Source organism: Morone saxatilis, unplaced genomic scaffold (genome assembly GCF_004916995.1).
Source record: "Morone saxatilis isolate NCDOM2014 unplaced genomic scaffold, NCSU_SB_2.0 Contig21, whole genome shotgun sequence".
NCBI lineage: Eukaryota > Metazoa > Chordata > Actinopteri > Moronidae > Morone > Morone saxatilis.
Genome location: NW_023339774.1, coordinates 16,587,084 through 16,607,093, shown reverse-complemented (window position 1 = coordinate 16,607,093; position 20,010 = coordinate 16,587,084). Strand labels below are relative to the sequence as shown.

General features: G+C 39.0%; 3 protein-coding genes and 4 non-coding genes across 7 annotated transcripts in view; 2 read left to right on the top strand and 5 right to left on the bottom strand.

Moving 5' to 3' along the window:
• The window catches only part of LOC118332386 (surfeit locus protein 1), a 3,464-nt gene extending 1,349 nt beyond the window's left edge, over positions 1-2,115 (top strand). The window contains exons 5-9 of the mRNA XM_035667633.1: positions 426-617; positions 707-779; positions 1,187-1,349; positions 1,551-1,632; positions 1,735-2,115. Of these exons, the coding sequence (XP_035523526.1) occupies positions 426-617; positions 707-779; positions 1,187-1,349; positions 1,551-1,632; positions 1,735-1,795 (571 nt within the window). The 3' untranslated portion in view covers positions 1,796-2,115. The remainder of the gene's footprint in view (positions 1-425; positions 618-706; positions 780-1,186; positions 1,350-1,550; positions 1,633-1,734) is intronic.
• A 515-nt stretch (positions 2,116-2,630) lies between these two features.
• On the bottom strand, positions 2,631-5,912 carry rpl7a (ribosomal protein L7a). The gene is made up of 8 exons (XM_035667635.1): positions 5,878-5,912; positions 4,838-4,958; positions 4,482-4,631; positions 4,040-4,180; positions 3,713-3,792; positions 3,339-3,469; positions 2,879-2,948; positions 2,631-2,770 (listed from the first exon to the last, which is right to left on the bottom strand). The coding sequence occupies exons 1-8, from the start codon at positions 5,878-5,880 to the stop codon at positions 2,666-2,668; spliced, it is 801 nt and encodes a 266-aa protein (XP_035523528.1). The 5' UTR covers positions 5,881-5,912; the 3' UTR covers positions 2,631-2,665.
• Positions 3,562-3,636, bottom strand: LOC118333131. Its single transcript, XR_004796952.1, has one exon. It is a non-coding gene; the product is annotated as a small nucleolar RNA SNORD36 (small nucleolar RNA).
• LOC118333139 lies at positions 3,869-3,935 on the bottom strand. The gene has a single exon (XR_004796959.1). It is a non-coding gene; the product is annotated as a small nucleolar RNA SNORD36 (small nucleolar RNA).
• On the bottom strand, positions 4,287-4,355 carry LOC118333141. The gene has a single exon (XR_004796961.1). It is a non-coding gene; the product is annotated as a small nucleolar RNA SNORD24 (small nucleolar RNA).
• On the bottom strand, positions 4,713-4,784 carry LOC118333140. Its single transcript, XR_004796960.1, has one exon. It is a non-coding gene; the product is annotated as a small nucleolar RNA SNORD24 (small nucleolar RNA).
• A 3,511-nt stretch (positions 5,913-9,423) lies between the features above and the next one.
• On the top strand, positions 9,424-14,264 carry psmd5 (proteasome 26S subunit, non-ATPase 5). The gene is made up of 10 exons (XM_035668195.1): positions 9,424-9,596; positions 10,275-10,419; positions 10,511-10,624; positions 10,706-10,834; positions 11,350-11,459; positions 11,620-11,762; positions 11,909-12,100; positions 12,233-12,342; positions 12,441-12,581; positions 12,734-14,264. Exons 1-10 carry the CDS (start codon positions 9,424-9,426, stop codon positions 12,989-12,991), a joined length of 1,515 nt encoding a protein of 504 aa, XP_035524088.1. The 3' UTR covers positions 12,992-14,264.
• The last annotated feature ends 5,746 nt before the right edge of the window (positions 14,265-20,010 follow it).

Below are 20,010 nucleotides of genomic sequence, written 5' to 3'. Positions count from 1 at the left end.
AATGGCTTAAGACAGAGAGCACAATAGTTAATTTACTTATAAATAATGGCACCTACCTACATGTGTAAAATAGGCTTGACTTTAGACAAATACCCCAAATAATATCAATACAATGGTCAAAATGATTTTTAATCATCATTCATATATATTACAGCACACTGGAGCAATATACTTAAAAATTACCTTTTTCTCTTTTATCCATTTCAAAGAATTGTATTTATATTGGTATGTAAGCAACCAATCCTCTCCAGCTGAGAAGATGAGAAGACAGTATTGATTTGTGTTTTCTCCTTGATAAAATGCACTTCAATAACTTAATTAACAACAAATCCTCCTCTTACGATTCAGGGTAGCACTCAAAATCTGTATCTATGTTACCTATCAATGTGCAGTTTTGCATGTCATTTTTCTCCCTGGATCTTTAGTCCTCATGAGCTGAATAGCCTAGAGTACAGAAGGGTGAGAGTGCGCGGACAGTTCGACCACTCACAGGAGCTGTATATTCTGCCCCGCTCACCAGTCGACCCAGAGAAAGAGGCCAGAGAGGCAGGCAGGCTGTCTTCAAGCGGAGAAACCGGCGCAAATGTCATCACTCCGTTCCACTGTACTGACCTCGGGTAAGACAACAGTGGAATAAACCTGGAGTAATAATGCTAACTGCATCTTACATCCAACACTCACCGATCTTTGTCACCTTCACCTGCAGCATCACAATCCTGGTGAACAGAGGATACGTACCAAGGCAGAAAATAAGACCGGAGACCAGGATGAAGGGACAGGTTAGTATTTTAGATGTGACACATGAAGTACCTTCTTTATTAAAAGAGTACTCCAACTTTTTAACATTGTACTCCCCATAGCAGTGTCTCACAATGGACATTTGAAAAGAAAACAAAAATAATTGAAATCAACAGAAGCAGATATTGTCTTTTTATTCCACACATTCCTTTTCCTTATAAAAACCACGTGCCTACATTACCCACAATGCAACTCAAACACTGGCAGTTGAGGTGTGTTATGATAGTCGCAGCTAATCTTTCCATGTGATGTCTCAGCTACAACCAACATGATAAAATCAGTTTATATTAAAGGAAACCGCTACACATTAGCGTCGCTCATTCATACTTATATTTCTTTGCAGCCTTTTCAGATTAATTTAACAAACTGTAAAAATGCTTATGTGCAGGTGGAAGGGGAAGTGGAGGTGGTTGGAGTAGTTAGGCTGACAGAGATACGCAAACCCTTTGTACCAAACAACGATGTGGAGAGGAACCGCTGGCATTACCGCGACCTGGAGGCCATGGCCAGCCTCACTGGAGCCGAGCCCATTTTCATTGACGCTGACTTCAGTAAGATCTCATGAACACCAAAGTCCATGATGCTCTTTGGCTCAACTACATTCTAGTGAATATCACATTAAATATAGGACTGGCTCATACACTTGGTAATAATAATTATTCTGCATGTGTTCAGAAAAGAGAACTGTTAAACACACTGGCATCATGTTAATTGTGGTGTTAAAGTAAATCAGAGTATCTCGTATCATGCAGGGAGCACCATTCCTGGTGGACCAATAGGTGGACAGACCAGGGTCACGCTGAGGAACGAACACATGCAGTACATAATAACATGGTAGGTGGCAGCTTTCTTTATGAATTAACTACACTTCTGAGACTAAATATTGGATGCTGTGATACTGTAAATAATGCATCTATTGTTATTTTCTTCCCTTAGGTATGGCTTGTGTGCAGCTACCTCCTACATGTGGTTTGCAAAGTTCATCAAGAAGATTTAAGTGATCTACATGCAGTGAAATTGTTGCAATACTTCAAACAAATCCAGGAAATCTTGCTTAATAATGTCAAGTAGTGCAGATAACCTTGGAAAAAGACAAAGGCAATCTATCTGTAAATGAATTAATATAATTAATTTATACTGCAAGATTTCTAGCATTTGTTTTTGTATACCTCCCCCTACATAACTAAAGAGCACCTATCAGAGCCTCAAATACTCTGGATTTGTATTATATTGGCTTCAACCTGCTGCATATATTAATGTAAATAGCTGTGGATTATTCTCCTGAATCATGTTTGAGAATAAATAAATATACATTGATTTTGGCTCCTGCTTCTCATATTCTGTGTTTAATACTGATGGGAACTATAGGTGAAATACCAAACTGAATTAATGTTCTACATGTATACATTAGTTTGTCTCAAGGTCTGATTCAGTAACTCATTTGGATGTACCATGTCAATTCAAGTTAATAGTTTAGACTTTAATTGTCCCAGAATTAAATCTATGAATCAGTTTTCCCTTTCAAATAAAGGTCATCAGTTGCTTCTCTGTAAAACTCACTCACTCCTTTTCCTAACTCAACCATTTCTATTTAGATAACTACATCACTAGATTAACCACTTACACTTTAGTCTTAATAGCATCACTTACACCTCAGGTAACTGAATACTGCAATACAACTTCTAATCCCTACTTTCTACTCAGTACAGTACTGTATTGAACAGTCCAATTTAAACATACCGTCCTCACATTAGTGTTGAAAATGAATAATCTACAGTGTAACTGGGTTCCAAAATATATATATTTAGTTGCAACAATAAAAACAATCTCAATACCATTAGGACATACATTTTTTATTCCAAACATTTTAACCAAGCTTGGTAGCCAGTTCCTTGGCCTTTGCCTTCTCCAGCTTGGTGATGCGGGCTGTGGACTTGGGGCCCATGATGCCGCCTCCCCAGTGACGACGGATCTGGAAAAAAATAAAATAAGTGATGAGGATTAAAATGGTGCAATTTGTGCATTGATAGCAATATGCAACTTGGCTCATTTGGAGATGCTTTAGTAAATGAACGCTCACCTCTTCATATCTGTCGTTGTAGTTGGTCTTGATGGCTTCCACAAGCTTGGCAAGTGCACCTTTATCCTCACTAGGAGAGAACAAAGCTAGTTAATACAATGCTCGCACCGTTTAGAGAGATGGAGATACAAGGCATCACTGGGTCATCACAGCAACTTTGGGATAACGTAGGTACATCTTTAAATATTTGTAGGCTTTGGAAAGATCACAACTTTGCTCCTGTCTCAATATTGCGTTTAGTCTTTGAACATCCAGTAAAATTAACTACTTGGTCTCGTATGTGTGATAATTATTGGAAACTTCTGCTGTGTACCAACATTTTTATAGACACGCATTTCTACATATTATATTCCAGACTAATAGTCTCAAATGTTTTTATTTGGCCTGTAACAGTTCTGTTACTAGTAAAAAAATAAAAACTGTCAAAATCTGTCACAGCTCAGTTAATGTGCAAACTTACGGGTTTGTCTGTGTGAAGGCAACTGAAGTGCATGTCTTTCTGTGCACCAGTCTGCCCAGTCTAGCCTTGCCCTTGACGATGCAGTATGGGACGCCCATCTTGCGGCACAGAGCTGGCAGGAAGACGACGAGCTAGAAAAGCAGGGGAACATAAGAAAATATTAGTATCAAAGTAACACTATAAACTTTTGGCAATTCCAGAGAACTCGATTGTTTTTGTGGTTTCTGCTCAGGGTTAAAAAGCTCGTGTTTTGATCCACATAGAGGATTCAGGTGAAGAAATTCATACATCATTGCCAGTGACCACTTTCTAGACTGAACTGTGCCTAATACGGTTAAGTCCCACTGCTGCCAAAATAAATGTGACAAACTTACCTCAATTGGGTCCACATCGTGGGCGATGATGACCAGCTGAGCCTTCTTGCTCTCCACCAGAGAGGTGACAGTGTTCACACCTGTAGGGAGGGGAATGTTTTAATTAATCAGGCAATCAGAGAACACTACAACTGATGTAAAATGATATTATTGGCCAATGCTCAGGGTTAAAAAGCTCAAAAGCATCAGGGTTCAGGTGAAGAAATTCGAGTCATCACTGCATTCAGGCCAAGTTATACAAACATCACAACATGGTTCCTTAATACCAGGAAATTAAACCGATGTAGATGTTTTTAGTTACGCGCTACACCTTTATGTATTGCTCACCTGCACGGAGGACAGGGGGCCTCTTGGTAGGGGTATCTCCCTTTCCAGCTGCCTTCTGCTCAGCGCGAGCCAGCAGCCTCTGCCTCTTCTCCTGCTTGGTCTCTGGCCTGTACTTGTGGGCCAGCTTGAACAGCTGTGTGGCTGAGGAGGAACAGAGTACAACACAAGTTAACTCCCAACCACCCAAACAGTGGCTACGTGAACGTTTGGTTCTACGACATGACAAGCGAAACGTATTTTCAGCAATTGCATCAGTGATCTTGGTGGGATGTCAGCACGGCTACTCAGATAGCAAATATTCTTCACATCATTTGCAAATGCACATCGGTACAATAAACAGCACATTAACCATCTCTGAAATAGGTTCTCACTGCAGGCAGGCACGCCGGTGAAGTACCGACTTTAGGTGCGTCCCTTGATCCCAAAAACCTTGTAAACTTACCGGTCTGGCGGTCCAGAGCCTGGGTGAACTGGTTGATTGCAGGGGGGACCTTCAGACGCTTGTAGAGGATGGAGCGCTGCCTCTGCAGGCGAATGTAACGAGGCCATTTCACAAAGCGTGTCAAATCACGCTTGGGCTGAATATCCTGGCCTACGGGGGCAAAAACAAACACCACACTTAGCATTTGGCCAAAAACTGAGGCAAAGTCTTTTTTTTTTTTTTAATCTAAAGTGCATCAGCGATCTTGGTGGGAAATTGTCGTCATTGTTATAAGATAGCAAATACTCGTTTACATCATCTGCACCGTTACAACCGCCCGGTTTTCCCAAAATGCCACCTGGACGAGGGGTACTTACCGATGCCAAAGTTCTTTGGCCTCTTCTCGAACAGGGGGTTCACTACTTTTTTGGCCTCATGTTTCTTGGCCACCGAAGGGGCAGGTGCCACCTTCTTCCCCTTAGCCTTCTTTCCCTTAGGCTGTCAAAGAGAAAACATTGACATTAATGAAGGTGCACCTATAAACAAAGTACTTTTAAACCCTTAAATGTAAAGCCTGAATTATACCTTTAATGTATTCCAAGTACGAAAGATTTGACTCTTTTGTTATTGAGATTTTAGTCTAACATGACTTGGACTTACAATTTGCCAGCATGTCTGAGCTTTAGCATCCTTTGCTCAGTGTACCGGTGAACCTCATCTAATGCAAACTCATTCAAATAATTCACAAAACTACTTTTAAAGCACGTACTTTTTAAACATTTGAGACTAAACATCTATTAGTGCCTTAAAAGCAAAACTTGGGAGTAAACCGCAAAAAGCATTACAGCAATTAAAGCTAACCAAACCTACAACACAAACCAAGTTAAAGACGGTGCAGCTTACAGAGTTACAGCTTACAAATCAAGACCCTGTCAAATTATATAAATACAAAACTACCATTGACTGAAAACGTTGTCTAACTAATCCTGGGCCCATTAGCTTTAACACCAGCAGGTAAACCACCCGGATACACTCGCACATTAAGTTACAACACCTGTTTCACTTCTATTCGTCGCAATATTAAATAAAAACACCGAGGTTAAGTCCTGTGTGTTCACATTCATAGTAAATCCGAATAAAACAACGAGTGTGCTCCTGAAATTCAAGCGTGTTCACCCACGTTAGCTCCTGATGAGTAGCCACAGCGCTGCTCGTACCGGCGACACAACCATCACTTTAACCAAGTTTTAACCACAAATACGAACAACATCGGCACTAAATATCGACATATTATTAACGAACAGGCTTCACAGAACTCGTAGGTACAATCTGCAATGGGAGAATAGGCGCGTATAGGAGGATGCAGGCAGATACAGCAGATGGAGTAATTCCGCGGAAGGATCAGCTATGTACTCACCATGTCGGTTCAGGCAGAAAGGAAGACAGAGGGATTCTGGGTAGCGTAAATACCGCGAGGCTTGCGACGTCATTACGTCGTCTCTCAGGCACCGATCTGGAGTCAGATGTCGCGGCTCCTCGCCCACCGCATCTGCGCAGCTCTACGGAACAGGATACTGATTCAGGAACAGTGTTATTGTAGAGTTTTAATAGGCTGTTTACGTCATAATCAGTCAATCAAGACAGTAGCGATTTAGTTTTTCTGTCAAATAAATACATTAAAAAAAAAAATATATATATATATATTTTTTTTTTAAAGATAATAATAATTAAACGAAATAAAATAAATAATAAAAGAAAAGATAAAGATTTTTTTTTTTTAAAGTAAAGTTTTTTAAGTTGTAGCCGATTCCGTGGTCTGTCCCAGGACCATGTGGTCTCTGGCATGGACCAGTGGTCACAACCACTAGGGGCGCTAAAGATACTGGTCCTGACCAGCTCCTCAGTGATCCGTCCTGTGGTCCCTGTGGTCCCTGTGGTCTGTGAAGCGGCTTTAGTATTTTCTCCCCTTTCCGGTCGTTTTGGCAGCACTGTTAGCTGGATAAATGTCAGAGATCATAATCTTTTGTCACTATATCAGAATTATTATGATTATTATTGTTATTATTATTGATTATGCAGATCCGTGTGGTCAGGACCAGCTGGTCTCTGTAAAGATACTGGTCCTGATCAGCTCCTCACTGGTCTGTCTGGTGGTCCCTGTTCACTGGCAAGGGTCTTTGGAGTAGTTGTTGTAAATTTAATATACCTTTCCCCCTTTTCTCATTTTGTTGTTGTTGGCAACACTATGCTGAATAAATGTAAAAAATAAATAAAATTATTATCTTTGTCTTTCAAATATTAGGCTTGATCGTTACTATTAATAGAAATCATAATAACAATGATTAAATTATTATTATTAGTCGTAGTTGTATGAGTAGTACTATCGATTATGCAGGTCCGTGTCTTCCTGACTGGTTTAAACTTTACCAATGTGTTGCATTTTAATTGTCACATTACCCTTTGTATCAAATCTTGATCTAATAACTAATGTCAAATAAATGTAGTGGAGGAAAAAATGTAGAGTTGAGTGACAAAGCAACATCAAATGGAAATACAAAAATGTAAAAGTTTAATTAGAAATTCAACTTAAGTAGCCTACAGTACAGTACGACGGAGTATTAGGGCCAGACTAAGAAGAAAATATATTTATATATTTATTTATATAATAGATTTCAACCAGTTACTCTTTTAATATTTTTTATCTCATTCTTGCCTCTCAAAAAATAGAGGAGAAGCAACCTCCTCTGCCTCTATGGACCAGCCTCCTCTGTCATATAACCTTTAACAAGACTGTAAATTTCAGATACGGTGCTGCCTAATGTACCTTGATATGTATTTCTTGTTAGCCTATTTAGCATCCTCTATACACAGAAGTGTGATTGACAGATTTGTTATATTGTGTTGAAACAAAAAACACCTTGTTTCTTCTGCTGTTCATACATTAGGGATACACTGAAATCATTCACTTGGATCAGCTTTTTATTGTTGTAATACTGAAAACCATACTGCAGTTTGTCAATGATTTCCATTTGGGAGTTTTTATTATTGTTTTACTATTATTTAATCAGAATAATCATGTACATTTTAAGGAAATTCACATTGAAGGGAAAAGACTAAATTAAAAATATGTTCTTATAAACTTTTACAGGAGCTATAGTTAGTGAATTCCTTAAAATGAGCCCATTTGGATGGGCCCTTATATATACTGTCAATGGTAATTCATAGTTTTAACCATGAGTGATATGGCTGTTTGTTTCATGTGATTTCTCATGTGAGAACTAAATGAACCATGTTGTGCAGTCATTCAATGATGATTTCTGGTGACTTGATGTTGATCAAATTTGATGCATGCAACTGTGCATTTGTAACTTCGGGGCAATCTGAGACTGACTGATAAACATGGTTCAAATTTGACATCCTCACACCGTCGGGGCCACAAGGTGTCAGTGGTATATGTGCAGCTGGCTCAACGCATCGGGCCCAGCTGATATAAGGGCCCATTTGGCTGACACTCCTAAGCCTTGCTCTTCTGATGTGAAAACTAAATGAACCATGTTGTTCAATCAGTCAATGATGATTTTGGCTTCAGCTTGATCAAATATGATATCAACTCCTGTATTTGCACCTTCGGGGCAATCTGAGACTGACTGATACACATGGCTCAAATTTGACATCCTCACACCTTCAGGGCCACGAGGTGTCAGTGGTGTACTTACTGCTGGTGCACTGGGGTCCATCTGATCACAAGGGCCCACGGAGGACAGCGGACATCATGTCCATGGGTGGGCCCTTATATATACTGTCAATGGTGGTTTATAGTTTTAACCATGAGTGAGATGGCTGTTGGTTTCACGTCCTTTCTGATGTGAGAAGCAAATGAGCCATGTTGTTCATTAGTGACGGACTCTGATCAAACATGATATCAACCTGGCATTTGCAACTTCGGGGCAATGTCTGCAGCACCAAGCAAACCTGGTAGTAATAACAGCCGAAAACACTCCTCAAATACCGTCACACACGAATCATAGACGGTGAATTAACAGTTAGTTCAGCAACTCTGTCCAAGTTCAGTCTGAGCCTAATCTGATGAGCCCTTTATATCAGAGGGTTGTCTTCCACGGGAGTGACCTTGTGAGTTACCCAGCCTGCCTACTATTTATATTAATAATATTAAGTATTCATATTGTGCTAGATATTTCCCACAGCGGAAACATATTCTTTTCTCTATTCTCTACCTGGACATTGCCAACAGACTGTTGTACTACAGCATTTGGAGGTTTAGTGTCTTCCTAAAGTCCCAGGTTCCCGCTTTAAATAACTTTCAATAATGATGAATCATCTGGCGTCACCTTGTGGTCAGAATTAAGAGTCAACATCAAAGAGCTGCTGCCAGACTGTGATCCTTGATGCAGTCAGGATTATTCCACGTTTCACATGATAAAGCTGCATACACTGCCCAAACTGAAACTGAAATGATAAGAAATGTGTTTTAAAGTAAAACTCCCAGTAATGGCCTGAGTATGGCTTCACAGATTGTATCAGAAATGTTGTATTTTAGTGTATTTTCATTAAATGTTTTTACCATTGTAGACATTCAGTTGCATCATTATCAATATTATCTTGATTATAATGTTGATATTGCCTTTGAAAGTTAGATTTTAAACTAGTTGAGGATAAATAAAAGTTTTTCTTTAATGCATCTCTACTTATTCTGGAATGGTAATATAAATAGATTTACTTTCAATGGATATATATATATATAAAAAAAATAACATTAAAATCTTTAGTTAGATATAAAAGTGAGTTTAAAATAAATTTCCATAACTTTATTGGTGATTAAGTATCGATCATGTAGTAGCCAGGTCCGCCCACCAGGCGGCGGTACCGCGCCATAACGTATGAAGAAGGAAAGCCGAAGAAGGCAGACTCGGTTTGTCGGTAGTTTCCCAAAACACTGACAGTCATGGCTGCATCCATCGAGAGTTTACTGGAGGAAATCTCCGGCGTCGAAGACCCAATTGAAGAGCTGCAGAGTTTAAAAACAGCCATATTATCGATCCCTGTGAGCGCGTTGAGAGACTCAGTGAGCGGGCAGCGTTTAAACGTGATATTCTCTTTGTTAAACTCAAATCAAAGGTTGGTTCGATACAATGCAGCTTGTTAATGGGTGTTAACTGCTGAGTCAGTGAGCTGTCAGGATTTTAACATGTGCACATTTGAACAGTGAGTTAACATACCGGTTGGGTGAGCTAACTTTAGGTTGAAAACGATTCAACCTGTGCTCGTTTGCAGGCTGTCGGGCTACAATGCTATCAGATGTGTAACTGTTGCAGCCTGCAGTGCAGGTGTGGACATTAACAGTGTTCATTGTGTAGCCCTGTGTTATATTCACGGTGTTTATATCCCCTATATTATTTTATGTACCGTGCAAGCAGAAAGTGTTGCAAATTAGCATTTAAACTGCGTGGATATGGCTTCATTTGAAGTTCTGTGTGCAGGAGTACAGCGCTACAAAATAAACACATCTCACGGTTCAAATACTCTTTACCTTTCCACACAGCTCCACTGTAAGTCCACCTCTTATAAATGTACATATTTGCTGTTTTTCTTAGTATATGGTAGAAAAGAGAGTAACTTTGGGCTTCAGTGGTCTGACAAAACAAGCAATTTGAATATGAGAACATGGGCTCAGCAGGTTGTTATATGTTTCATTATGTTCTAACATTTTACTTCCTACTTTATTTTGTTTAAATAATAATTAGTTGCAGCCCTAGAATTGCTTATTAGAGTTCCTAATGTGAGCTGTGTTCACAGGGAGCAGGTTGAGCTGTGTGTGGACATCCTTGAACGCATCTTAATGGCCCTCAGCCCTACATGCTTGGCCCAGAACTACAGAGTGGAGCTGCGGGGGGGTCTGACCCATCCCACTCAAACTGTTAAGATACTGGCTTTGACACAGGTGGGCTACTCGTACACACGGCACGCGCACACACAAAACAAAAAGAGCCTTTAAGCCACTGACCTTGCCAATGTTTTTTGTTCTTTGTCAGATCGGCAGAATAGTGGAGCACCCCGACGCTGTCACCGAAATCCTCAACAACCACGACATTCTTCAAGCGGTGATTCACTGCATCGGGGAAGAGATGTTGGCTGTAGCAAAGCAGGTGATGACCGAAGCACTGAAAAATCCTGCATATGGTTTTTAATGAACCTACAGCGGGTGCAGTAACTGCTTTGTTTCCTAGGCAATCCAGACCTTGTCTAAACTGAGTCACTCCAAACCCGGGTTGGACAAATTGTTCCAGAGCGACATGCTGAAAGTGATGAAGGATGTGATGGCCACAAGTGACATTGTCAGGTACAGAATATATGAGGTACGTTCAAATGTGTTTGGATACTTTGTGGCTGCAAAAATGGCAACCTTTTTTTTTTTTTGTGACATACAGTTTTTAAGTAACATTTATTTGGATGGAATCAGTGGAAAAGATGATTAATCACAACAAGGAATCATGCCAGAAAATGGGCGCTTAGATTAAGTTATATTACAGTTTTAATTAATTCCAGATGGCTCTTGTAATCATGCATATGGCGGCAGTGGAATGACAGTTGAACTCCACGTTTGTTTCCCCCCAGTGTATAGTTTTTTTTCTTTTCATAAAATCATCTTGCAGTCATCTAGCAGACTCTTTAATCAGCTGGAAAATTGCACTAAATCACACACTCCAATGCTGCCAAACACAGATTCTCTCTATTGTTCCTGCCTCTATAGTTAGTGCTCTGTGACACATCTCATGAAATGAACGCATGTGTTTGTAATGCGTATACTTAAGCACACGTGAAACAGCTCTCATACTGATTCCCTAATAAAAGCTTCTCTTGCTGCCTGCAGCTGGTGGTGGAGATCTCGTCTATGTCTCCCATTTCCCTCGGTTACTGTGCCAACAGCAGCTTAATTTCTCAGCTGCTTGGAGAACTGACAGGAGATGATGTATTGATCAGGTAATAAGATTAATCATGTCATTAAAAACAGAGAAGTTGTGTGTGGAAAATTACAATGTAGTTACTGCAAATTAAGAGTTGCTGCTTTCACAGTCTCTTCCTTTTAATATCTGTCTTTATTCCTCTTTCATGCTGAAATGTGTGTCTTTTTTCTCTCCAGAGCTACAGCCACTGAGATGGTGACCACTCTAGCACACAGTCAGCATGGCAGGCAGTATTTGGCCCAGCAGGGTATAATGGATAAGATCTCCAACATGATCAGAGGGGCAGACACCGACCCTTTCTCCTCCCTCTACCTTCCGGGTGAGTCTCTTTTAGAAAATTTCTCCAAGAAAATACAGAAACACAGCCTGAACAGTCCTCTTGTATTTACTTTAGGTGGAGTATTTTTTACAGCAATTCAATGCTGCATTATTCAGTTGTTTACAGTGAAAGTATTACTCCTGTAGGTTTGGTGAAGTTCTTTGGAAACCTGGCCATTATGGAGAGCCCACAGCAGGTTTGTGAAACCTACCCGGCCTTCCAGAACAAGGTGTTTGAGATGGCTCTGGACCCAGACCCTGTGATGATCGGCGTGGCTCTGGACACTTTGGGATTACTCGGCTCCTCTGTGGAGGGGAAGCAGGTCCTTCAGAAAACAGGTTTGCCTGTTATCTTTCTTTTTTTCCGTCCTAGGTTTTATTTAATAAAAGCCAAAGGAGCTCCTCTCAGCATCTTTATATTTCTTGTACTTATAGCTGATCTCTTGTGACCGATTCTCTTTGTGTCTTCAGGAGAAAAGTTCAAATCTGTGTTGTTAAGAATGAGCCAGCTTGCCAGCGCTGGAGCTACAGACCTCCGCGTGCGCAGCTTGGACGCCATATCACAACTTCTCACTCTACAGGTATGTGTGCACGCATAAGGAATATTCAGTTACATAATGCCACCTTCAGAAAGGGAAAAAAGTTGATCAGTTAATGAATCTGTAATGTTTTATTGCAGCCAGAGCAGCAGACAGAAGACATCTTGGCCCTGACAGAGTCCTGGTTCCACCTTTTGTCTAACCATCCCATGGACATGATTAGCAACATTAGCACTCAGCCGTTCCCAGAGCTGCATTGTGGGGCTCTGAGGATATTCACTGTGAGTGATCAGCTGTTTTTAACTACCATTAATTCCTCACTGTGTTACTGAAATCTTGCTTAATCTAAGACATTTACTCAGACTTGTTTTGTTACACATAAAGCCATCAATGCTGCTCCAGTAATATTTGTATCCCTACGTGTGTTTTCCAGGCCATTGCCACTCAGCCTTGGGGTCAGAAGTTAATGATCAGCACTCCCAGTTTCATGGAGTTTGTTTTGGATCGTTCAACGGGTCAGACAAAGGAGGCCAAAGATGCCAAGTTTGCACTGGTGGGGTCACTGGTGTGTTCGTCAACAGCAGCAGAGATACTGGGCAGCCAGCATTACATCCGTCTGAAGACTTATCTCAGAGAGGGACCTTACTATGTGTCAGCTGTGGCCACAGTCAGCACAGAAGGAGCAGACTGATTCCAACACGCATACACTTCATGGGTTTCTAGTTAATGTTTAAGTAATGGGTAAGTGCCTAAATAATCTGACTGAACGTATTATACTCTGTTATAATGAACTCATTCTCTACATGTTCTAACAAATCAGGATGTGGTGATAAATAGTTCAGTTGATTAAAACTTTCTTAGTTTTTTAACATAATTTTCCAAAAACGCTTAACAATGTTCAACATTAACTCATAGAAGTAATTTTATTTACCTTCTTTGCCTGAGCAAGGTCATTAACAGACATTATTATATTTATCAGGCTTTTCTCATAAGACATTCCCATTTAACAACTGATCTTCATCTTCATTTCACTTCATTTTTCTTTATTTGACCTCATGAGTAAGTCTAGTAACTTAAATATGAGTATCCTCTAACTACGGGGGAGTAATAAAAGTAAAATCTAAGGTAAAGTTTGCAAACATAATTGTACCTTAACAGTTTTGGACACAGTGTTCAGTCTAATTAAGATGGCTGACTCAAAAACATGATTCTTTTCTCTAGGAAGTAAAGTATAGAAATGTAAGAGTAAAGGGAAAACAATTCCTCAGTTTTCATTAGTAGTGAATTAAAGTGGCACATTTTATACATCAAGTTTGTCATAAGGAGCATAAACAGCCTGGGAAAACAGTTAATATCATCAGGGTTATTTTCAGTTTGAAACTGATTTATTCTTTACAGAAAACCTGTGTTACAAACGGGCGATGTGAAGTTTGTTAGACTTGCGTAGAAGACAGAGTTTCTAATTAAATAGGCTTTTGTGTTGCATTATGGGAAATGTAGGATCCAGTGTTTTTGGAGCCTGACTAATATTAGAGACTAAAAGCTAAGATATCTTAATTTCTGTTACTTTGATTTTCTCTTGTAAGTTACCCAACTTTATATATATGCAACACTAGATCGCAGGTGTATCAAACACAAAAGCATCAAGCATAGAGCCATTACTTATTATTGTGAATCACCATATGACTGGATACCAGTGGACATCAATATGTCTCCACATCTTATTATAACAAGTCAACACCTGTTTACTTACTGAGTCATTACCTTAAGCATTTACTTAAGCAATAATTAGAGACTTTCTAGATTCCCTCAAATGTTCACCAACCAGGCACAAATTCACATCATCATATACAATATCTTTTTCACTGCTTTCCACATCCTTCAGACATTGATTGAATTTGTTTGTGTCAAAAATATTTTTGTTTTCTAAATAAATTTTTTGTAATTAAAGAGGATGCAGTCGGACAACAGATGTGTTTGTTTTGTTTGTTCTTTCACAAGGGTCGTATCGAAATATTACACCTACCTACAAATGTGATTCTAAAAAAATGTCAGATATACCTTGAAGGTTTTTTAAAACAGCAATTGGATTTTTTTGTGGCATCAAATAAAGTGAAGAGGTTCACAAGCTACCCATCAGTATAAAGCAATTATAATTAGCCCCAACTTTACCAGCTGCAACATTAAAGTGCTTATCACAACATTTAGTTTTGGTACTTAAAGTATATTTTGCTGCTAATATCTTTAGACTTTCACCTGTAACAGAGTATTTCTACATTGTGGTCTTGCTATTTTTATTTAAAGGACCAGGGTGTAGGATTTAGTGGCATCTAACACAACTCCCTCGTTTCACCCTCCCCTTCCAAGTCCAAAGAAGAAACTACCACGGCCACAAAACACCCAAAAACCACCCATCTGTAGATAAAAACAGCTCCTTCTAAGGTAACAAAAACATAACGATTCTTATATTAACGTGATTATACACTAATGAAAACATGCTCATGCATATATATTACATTTCTGACAATAGATCCTCCCAAATATTACACACTGGGCCTTTAAGGAAAAGATCACAGTACTTCCACTGGTTTTAGTCATAAACCCAAGTATTGGACAAAATTAAGCATTCACCTTATGTTGATGCCAAATGAAAAGTGAAGGTATAACTAAAGTGATTACAATTCTACCTTGGATTAGATATGTATCCAAAATTTCATGGCAATCCATCCAATAGTTGAGACATTTTACTCTGAATCACAAAAGGCAAAGTCAGGGTGTCACCAAAGTCACTATGATTCATTCTCTGGGAATCATTAATGTCTTTACATGTTGAGATATATGACAATCCACCTAATAGTTGTTGTGCCCGCTAGCATGGCTGAAAAGATTATTGTATTTCTACTGCATCAGATCCATTTTCTTGTCAAAAGCTCAGGCTCTGTTTTTTACCACATTCCTCAGAGGTTTGCATATTGCATGATGATTTTAAATGAATAAATGTTTAATTACACACATAATTATATAGATATAACAGGAACCTATATGACTGTATTCATATTCAACACTTTCTTTTAATCCGCTGGAAAAACTTTCCTTCATATTGCATCTCCCCTGGTGGGATAATCTCACAGATGTGACTTCTCTCCAGCAGTAAAAAGACTTCCCACTTCAGTGAGAGTAACTGACTCAATCTAAAACCTCACACCAGCTTAAAACTCAACAACCTCAAGTCACCGTCACCCCCAGTGAATCATATCACCTCTCCCACGTCTCCATAATACTCGCTGCAGTCTGCGTCATCAAATAAACAAGGAAATAAATAATAAATAACATCCAATCTTTTTTGCATTTTATTTCTTCTTCTGGCTGCGTAGTGAAAGACATTTGGCTTCTCTTCCTTCTCATGTTTTTTATGCTATGGTGGAAAGTAACTAAAGAACTTTTACTCAAGTACTCTGCTTAAGTACAGTTTTGCAGTACTGTGCACTTGAGTATAAAAATGTTATGCTATTTTATACGTCGCTCTACTACATATCAGAGGGTAATATTGTAATTTTTACTGCACCACTTTGATGTAGAAGTTACTAGTTACTTTTTGAAATGACCACAGAACACTTTTTAAATGATCACACGTTCAGCTTATAAAATCAATTTTTTTAAAGAATAAACCAGTTTGCACCAATTGTAATGTCTCAGATGTGAGCTGGTGGGACTTCCCCTGTGAAATCTCCAGATAGTTTAATTGAAACAACCCAAATAGATCACACTACACCATATTTCACTAAAAATTAAAGAGAGCTAAGAAAATCCTGATAGAAAAGTATGTCACAGAATTTTATTTTTTCTTATTTCCTTGCCTACAAATGATCTCACAACCCCTTTGTGTGACCCTTTGGAGGGGCCAGACGCCAAGGTTTGGAACCACTGAACCAAACTACTGAACCGAATTACCTGTAAAATATAATAATATATATAATCCATAGAGTACATTTCATTGTAATGACTTAAATCAATGACTCTTGTAATGGAGTAGTTATACATCATGGTATTGGTTTGTTTACTTAAGTAAAAGATCTCAGTGTTTAATCCACCACTGCTTTTATGATTTTCATCACTGGTGTTCAGTCCTTGTGGCCTTCTCCTGAAGGATTACAACAAAGAGACAAAACATTTTTTTAAACTCAGTTTCTTCTGATTCCAGCTCTAATATTTACCAATATCAGGCTGTGCTGCAATCATCGTCTTTGGCATTGCACTGAAATACGAACCGTAAGCATTACCCCTTATCCCAAGAGAGGGCTGTTAATCCCGGTGATGCTGCCGGCCCCTTTGTGCCTTCCCCCTGCTGTCTGTTAGAGAGTAAGAGACTCCTCCTGGGTTTCCTCTGTGTGAAAGGTGGGATGATCTGCTGCTTGAGCTCAACACACCTGGGAAACACTGACAGCAGGCACCAAGTGGTGGGAGAATGTGGGATTTTAAGATTATACTTGAACGATGAATCATCCTATCATCATCAACCTATTGAATTCCTTTCACCCTGCTGTCCTGATACACACATATCATCTATCTGTGACGTCTGGGATTAGTGTGTTTATGAGAATCTCCTTTAGCTCTCTTGAGGTAGGCAGATATAAAGACATTCCTGAAGAGACCTAAAACTTCTCATATATTGAGTTTTTAAAGGCATAGTTCGAATCTTTGCCCCTTCTTGACAGGAAACTGAAGCCATTATATCCCACTATGCTCTCACACTACCAGACTAAACCGTCGGGTTGACTATGGATATGACCCTGCTTCAAAAAACTGTCCTTTTCGAGAGATTTTGGAGAAATGAGACAATGTATCCTTCAGAAGGGGACATTTCTGTTATGTAGATAAGATCTTTTGAAATATATTAATTTTTTTATCTGTGATCATCTTGTGTCTAATGTTGCTGTCTTGTAATCACACAAGGGTTGGACTCCATGTGGTACAGTACACTTTAATAAATAAATCTCCAATCTATGTAATGGCTGCTGTCCTGTTTCACGCAAAGGCAAAAATATAACACATCAGATATGAGTTATAGGCAAATTAACAGAAAGTAGATAGTAGTAGATAGTATAGACAGTAATTTCTGAATTTGTTAGTATTCATCACATTGTTTCATTCTGCACATAAAGCTGAAATAGTTTCTTGTGCAAAGTATTTGTAGAAGGTAACTAAGGCCTATATTTACTCAAGTACTGTACAAGTACAATTTTAAGGTAAATGTAGTATTTTTATGTTATGCTACCTTCTACTTCTGCTTCACCACATTTCAGAGAGAAATATTGTACTTTCTACATTACTACTTTTATTTGAGAGCTTACTAGCTACTTTTCAGATTCAGATTTTACATTTTAAAACAGATGATACATACAAGCATTGATAAAGATTAAACCAATAGTTCCCAACCTTTTTTTTTTGCGACTTACACACTGATACATCAGTATTACTAACCCAATGATGTAATTTGTGTCAAAGCTGGGCCATCTTTCTGCAGAATGAGTACTCTTACTTTTGATACTTTAAGTACATGTTGCTGCTAATACTTCTGGATTTTGAATGCAGGACCTTTACTTGTAATGTAGTATTTCTACCATTTTGTATTTACTTTTACATGTTCTTGCTCATGGTGGGAACTGTTATAATTGTATAAGGAGTACGGTGTAGACCTGCACTATTTGAAAAGAGTCCTGAGATAACATTGTTATGAATTGGCGTTATACAAATAAAATGTAATTAAAAAAATTTAATAAATCATCCGAGAACGTTTGACATAATGATAGAAAAAACACTTGTACAATATAATCCAGTATTCATGTGATAAATTATAACATTTTGAAGCTGATAATGCATTTTCCCCCCTTTATATCACAACATTGCTTCATCTCTGTGGTCATTTTTGTGTTTATTCATCATTATCTTGCATATCAGGCTGAAAATACTTTACATTTTGTCCAAATATGTTCCCATATTTTCATTGTAGAGAAGCTGAGAGACCCACAGCCTCCAGCAGATGGTGCTAATCTCTCTCTCCTCATCAGGAGTTGGGTGATAATTCAACAGTTATGTCATTAGGTGTACCGATACCTCAGCAAGGAAAGCTGTCATCACCGTCATGTTCACTGCTGCAGACCTGTCCTCTGCATCTCACACTTTATTTTCCCCTCTCACGTTGCACTCTGTTTTTTTTTTCTTTTGACACCCAAATGATTTCATTTGCATCTTTCAGTTTGTCTATTTAAAGAGTTCATTCGCCAGTTGTCACTTTGCTCGCAGCTTGTTTTCTGCGCAGGCTGACAAAAAAACCCAACTCCTCCATACCTCCAAGATGCACCTGAATAGGTAAGGTGGGCATCCGCACAGGGAGATATCACCGGGGCTTTTTAAAAGAGCGCATCTTTTCTCTCCGGGGTGTCCACTCCTTTTTGGGCAGATCACCCTCCGATGCAATTAACCCAGGAAGAAGACTTTGTCAAGGGTGACTCAACGCCGACCACCGCAGCTCTCCAATCCGACGGCAGCGCCGGATCTCCGGCCAAAATGTGCAGTGAATGTTACGTGAACCAGACATTTGTGAACGATGATGGGACCGTGAACGACCACAAACCACGGTAAGAAAGACACGCACCATCAGCAGTAAGAAGACAAACTTTATGTATCATATGAGGAGATTAGTAGGCGCTTCACTCCAACACATCAAAGTTATGTCCACAGTCAGTGGCGTGCTTAGAAGATGAGGGATTTATTAGAATAAAATAAATGTATCTATCTTTATATTATTGTTATAATAAAATTAATATTTTGTGTCCAGTCAGTTGTGTTGCCGTGCGTAAACATGCCTCACTGTGTACCTGTCAGCAGCACTGTTGTGTGTTCAGCTGTTCAGTGTTGCCCTCTGTCTCTGTCTCTGTCTCCACTATTACAGCCTGGATCACTTTAAATATGTTTGCATTACTAAATCTCATAATACACATGTTAAATAATGTTGTAATGTATTGGTCTCTGTATTTGTGTGTCTTCTTGGAACATTTATGTTACTTTTTACCGAAGAAAATTCTAATCATAAAACCTCTCATCCGATCTTTGCCATTGGGCTTTGTTTGGTTAAATTAGATGGATGGATTTTACAAAAACCACATGGGAAATATACCCTTCATCTATTATGTAATACGTTTGACAAGCTTAATGGAGGACTATAGCAAACAGTTACAGTGATGTAGAGAAAGAGGAAAGAGAGGTTCAAGGCTTTTCTACACTCTGCCTGCCTCGCCTCTCTACATAATATATAAGTTTAGTTTCTAGGAAGGGACTGAAAAACTCGCATTCAGTCGAGAGGATTTCCCACAAAAACCACTTACACTTCATTTGCATCATAAAGTCCATCTCTTACATCTCCCTGCAATGACTAATATTTAATGGAAGGATGTTTGGAGACAAAAACTTCTATTAAGTGAATCTGCAGTGTATTCTCCAAACAGTATAAAAAAAATAAAATCAGAACATTTACTCAACATCTCATTCATCTCATTCCTTCAAGTGTTCTCCGCACTGCTTCTAATCCTGGTTCAAAGGTAACATCCCATTGCACTTCATTCCTCCTTTGCATGTTACTCAGGCTGATTGAATAAGGCTGACTCAACATCTGCTGTGTGCTCTTCATCCAGCTAACCAGATGTGCTATCC

Excerpts from the sequence above, each read along its gene's own strand:
- rpl7a (XM_035667635.1), bottom strand. Across the intron at positions 4,632-4,837 it reads GCCAAAGAACTTTGGCATCG|GCCAGGATATTCAGCCCAAG; the intron begins GTAAGTACCCCT and ends TTGCCCCCGTAG. Across the intron at positions 2,771-2,878 it reads ACAACGACAGATATGAAGAG|ATCCGTCGTCACTGGGGAGG; the intron begins GTGAGCGTTCAT and ends ATTTTTTTCCAG.
- psmd5 (XM_035668195.1), top strand. The coding sequence starts at position 9,424 with ATGGCTGCATCCATCGAGAGTTTACTGGAGGAAATCTCCGGCGTCGAA. Across the intron at positions 9,597-10,274 it reads TTGTTAAACTCAAATCAAAG|GGAGCAGGTTGAGCTGTGTG; the intron begins GTTGGTTCGATA and ends CTGTGTTCACAG. Across the intron at positions 12,582-12,733 it reads GGGCTCTGAGGATATTCACT|GCCATTGCCACTCAGCCTTG; the intron begins GTGAGTGATCAG and ends TGTGTTTTCCAG.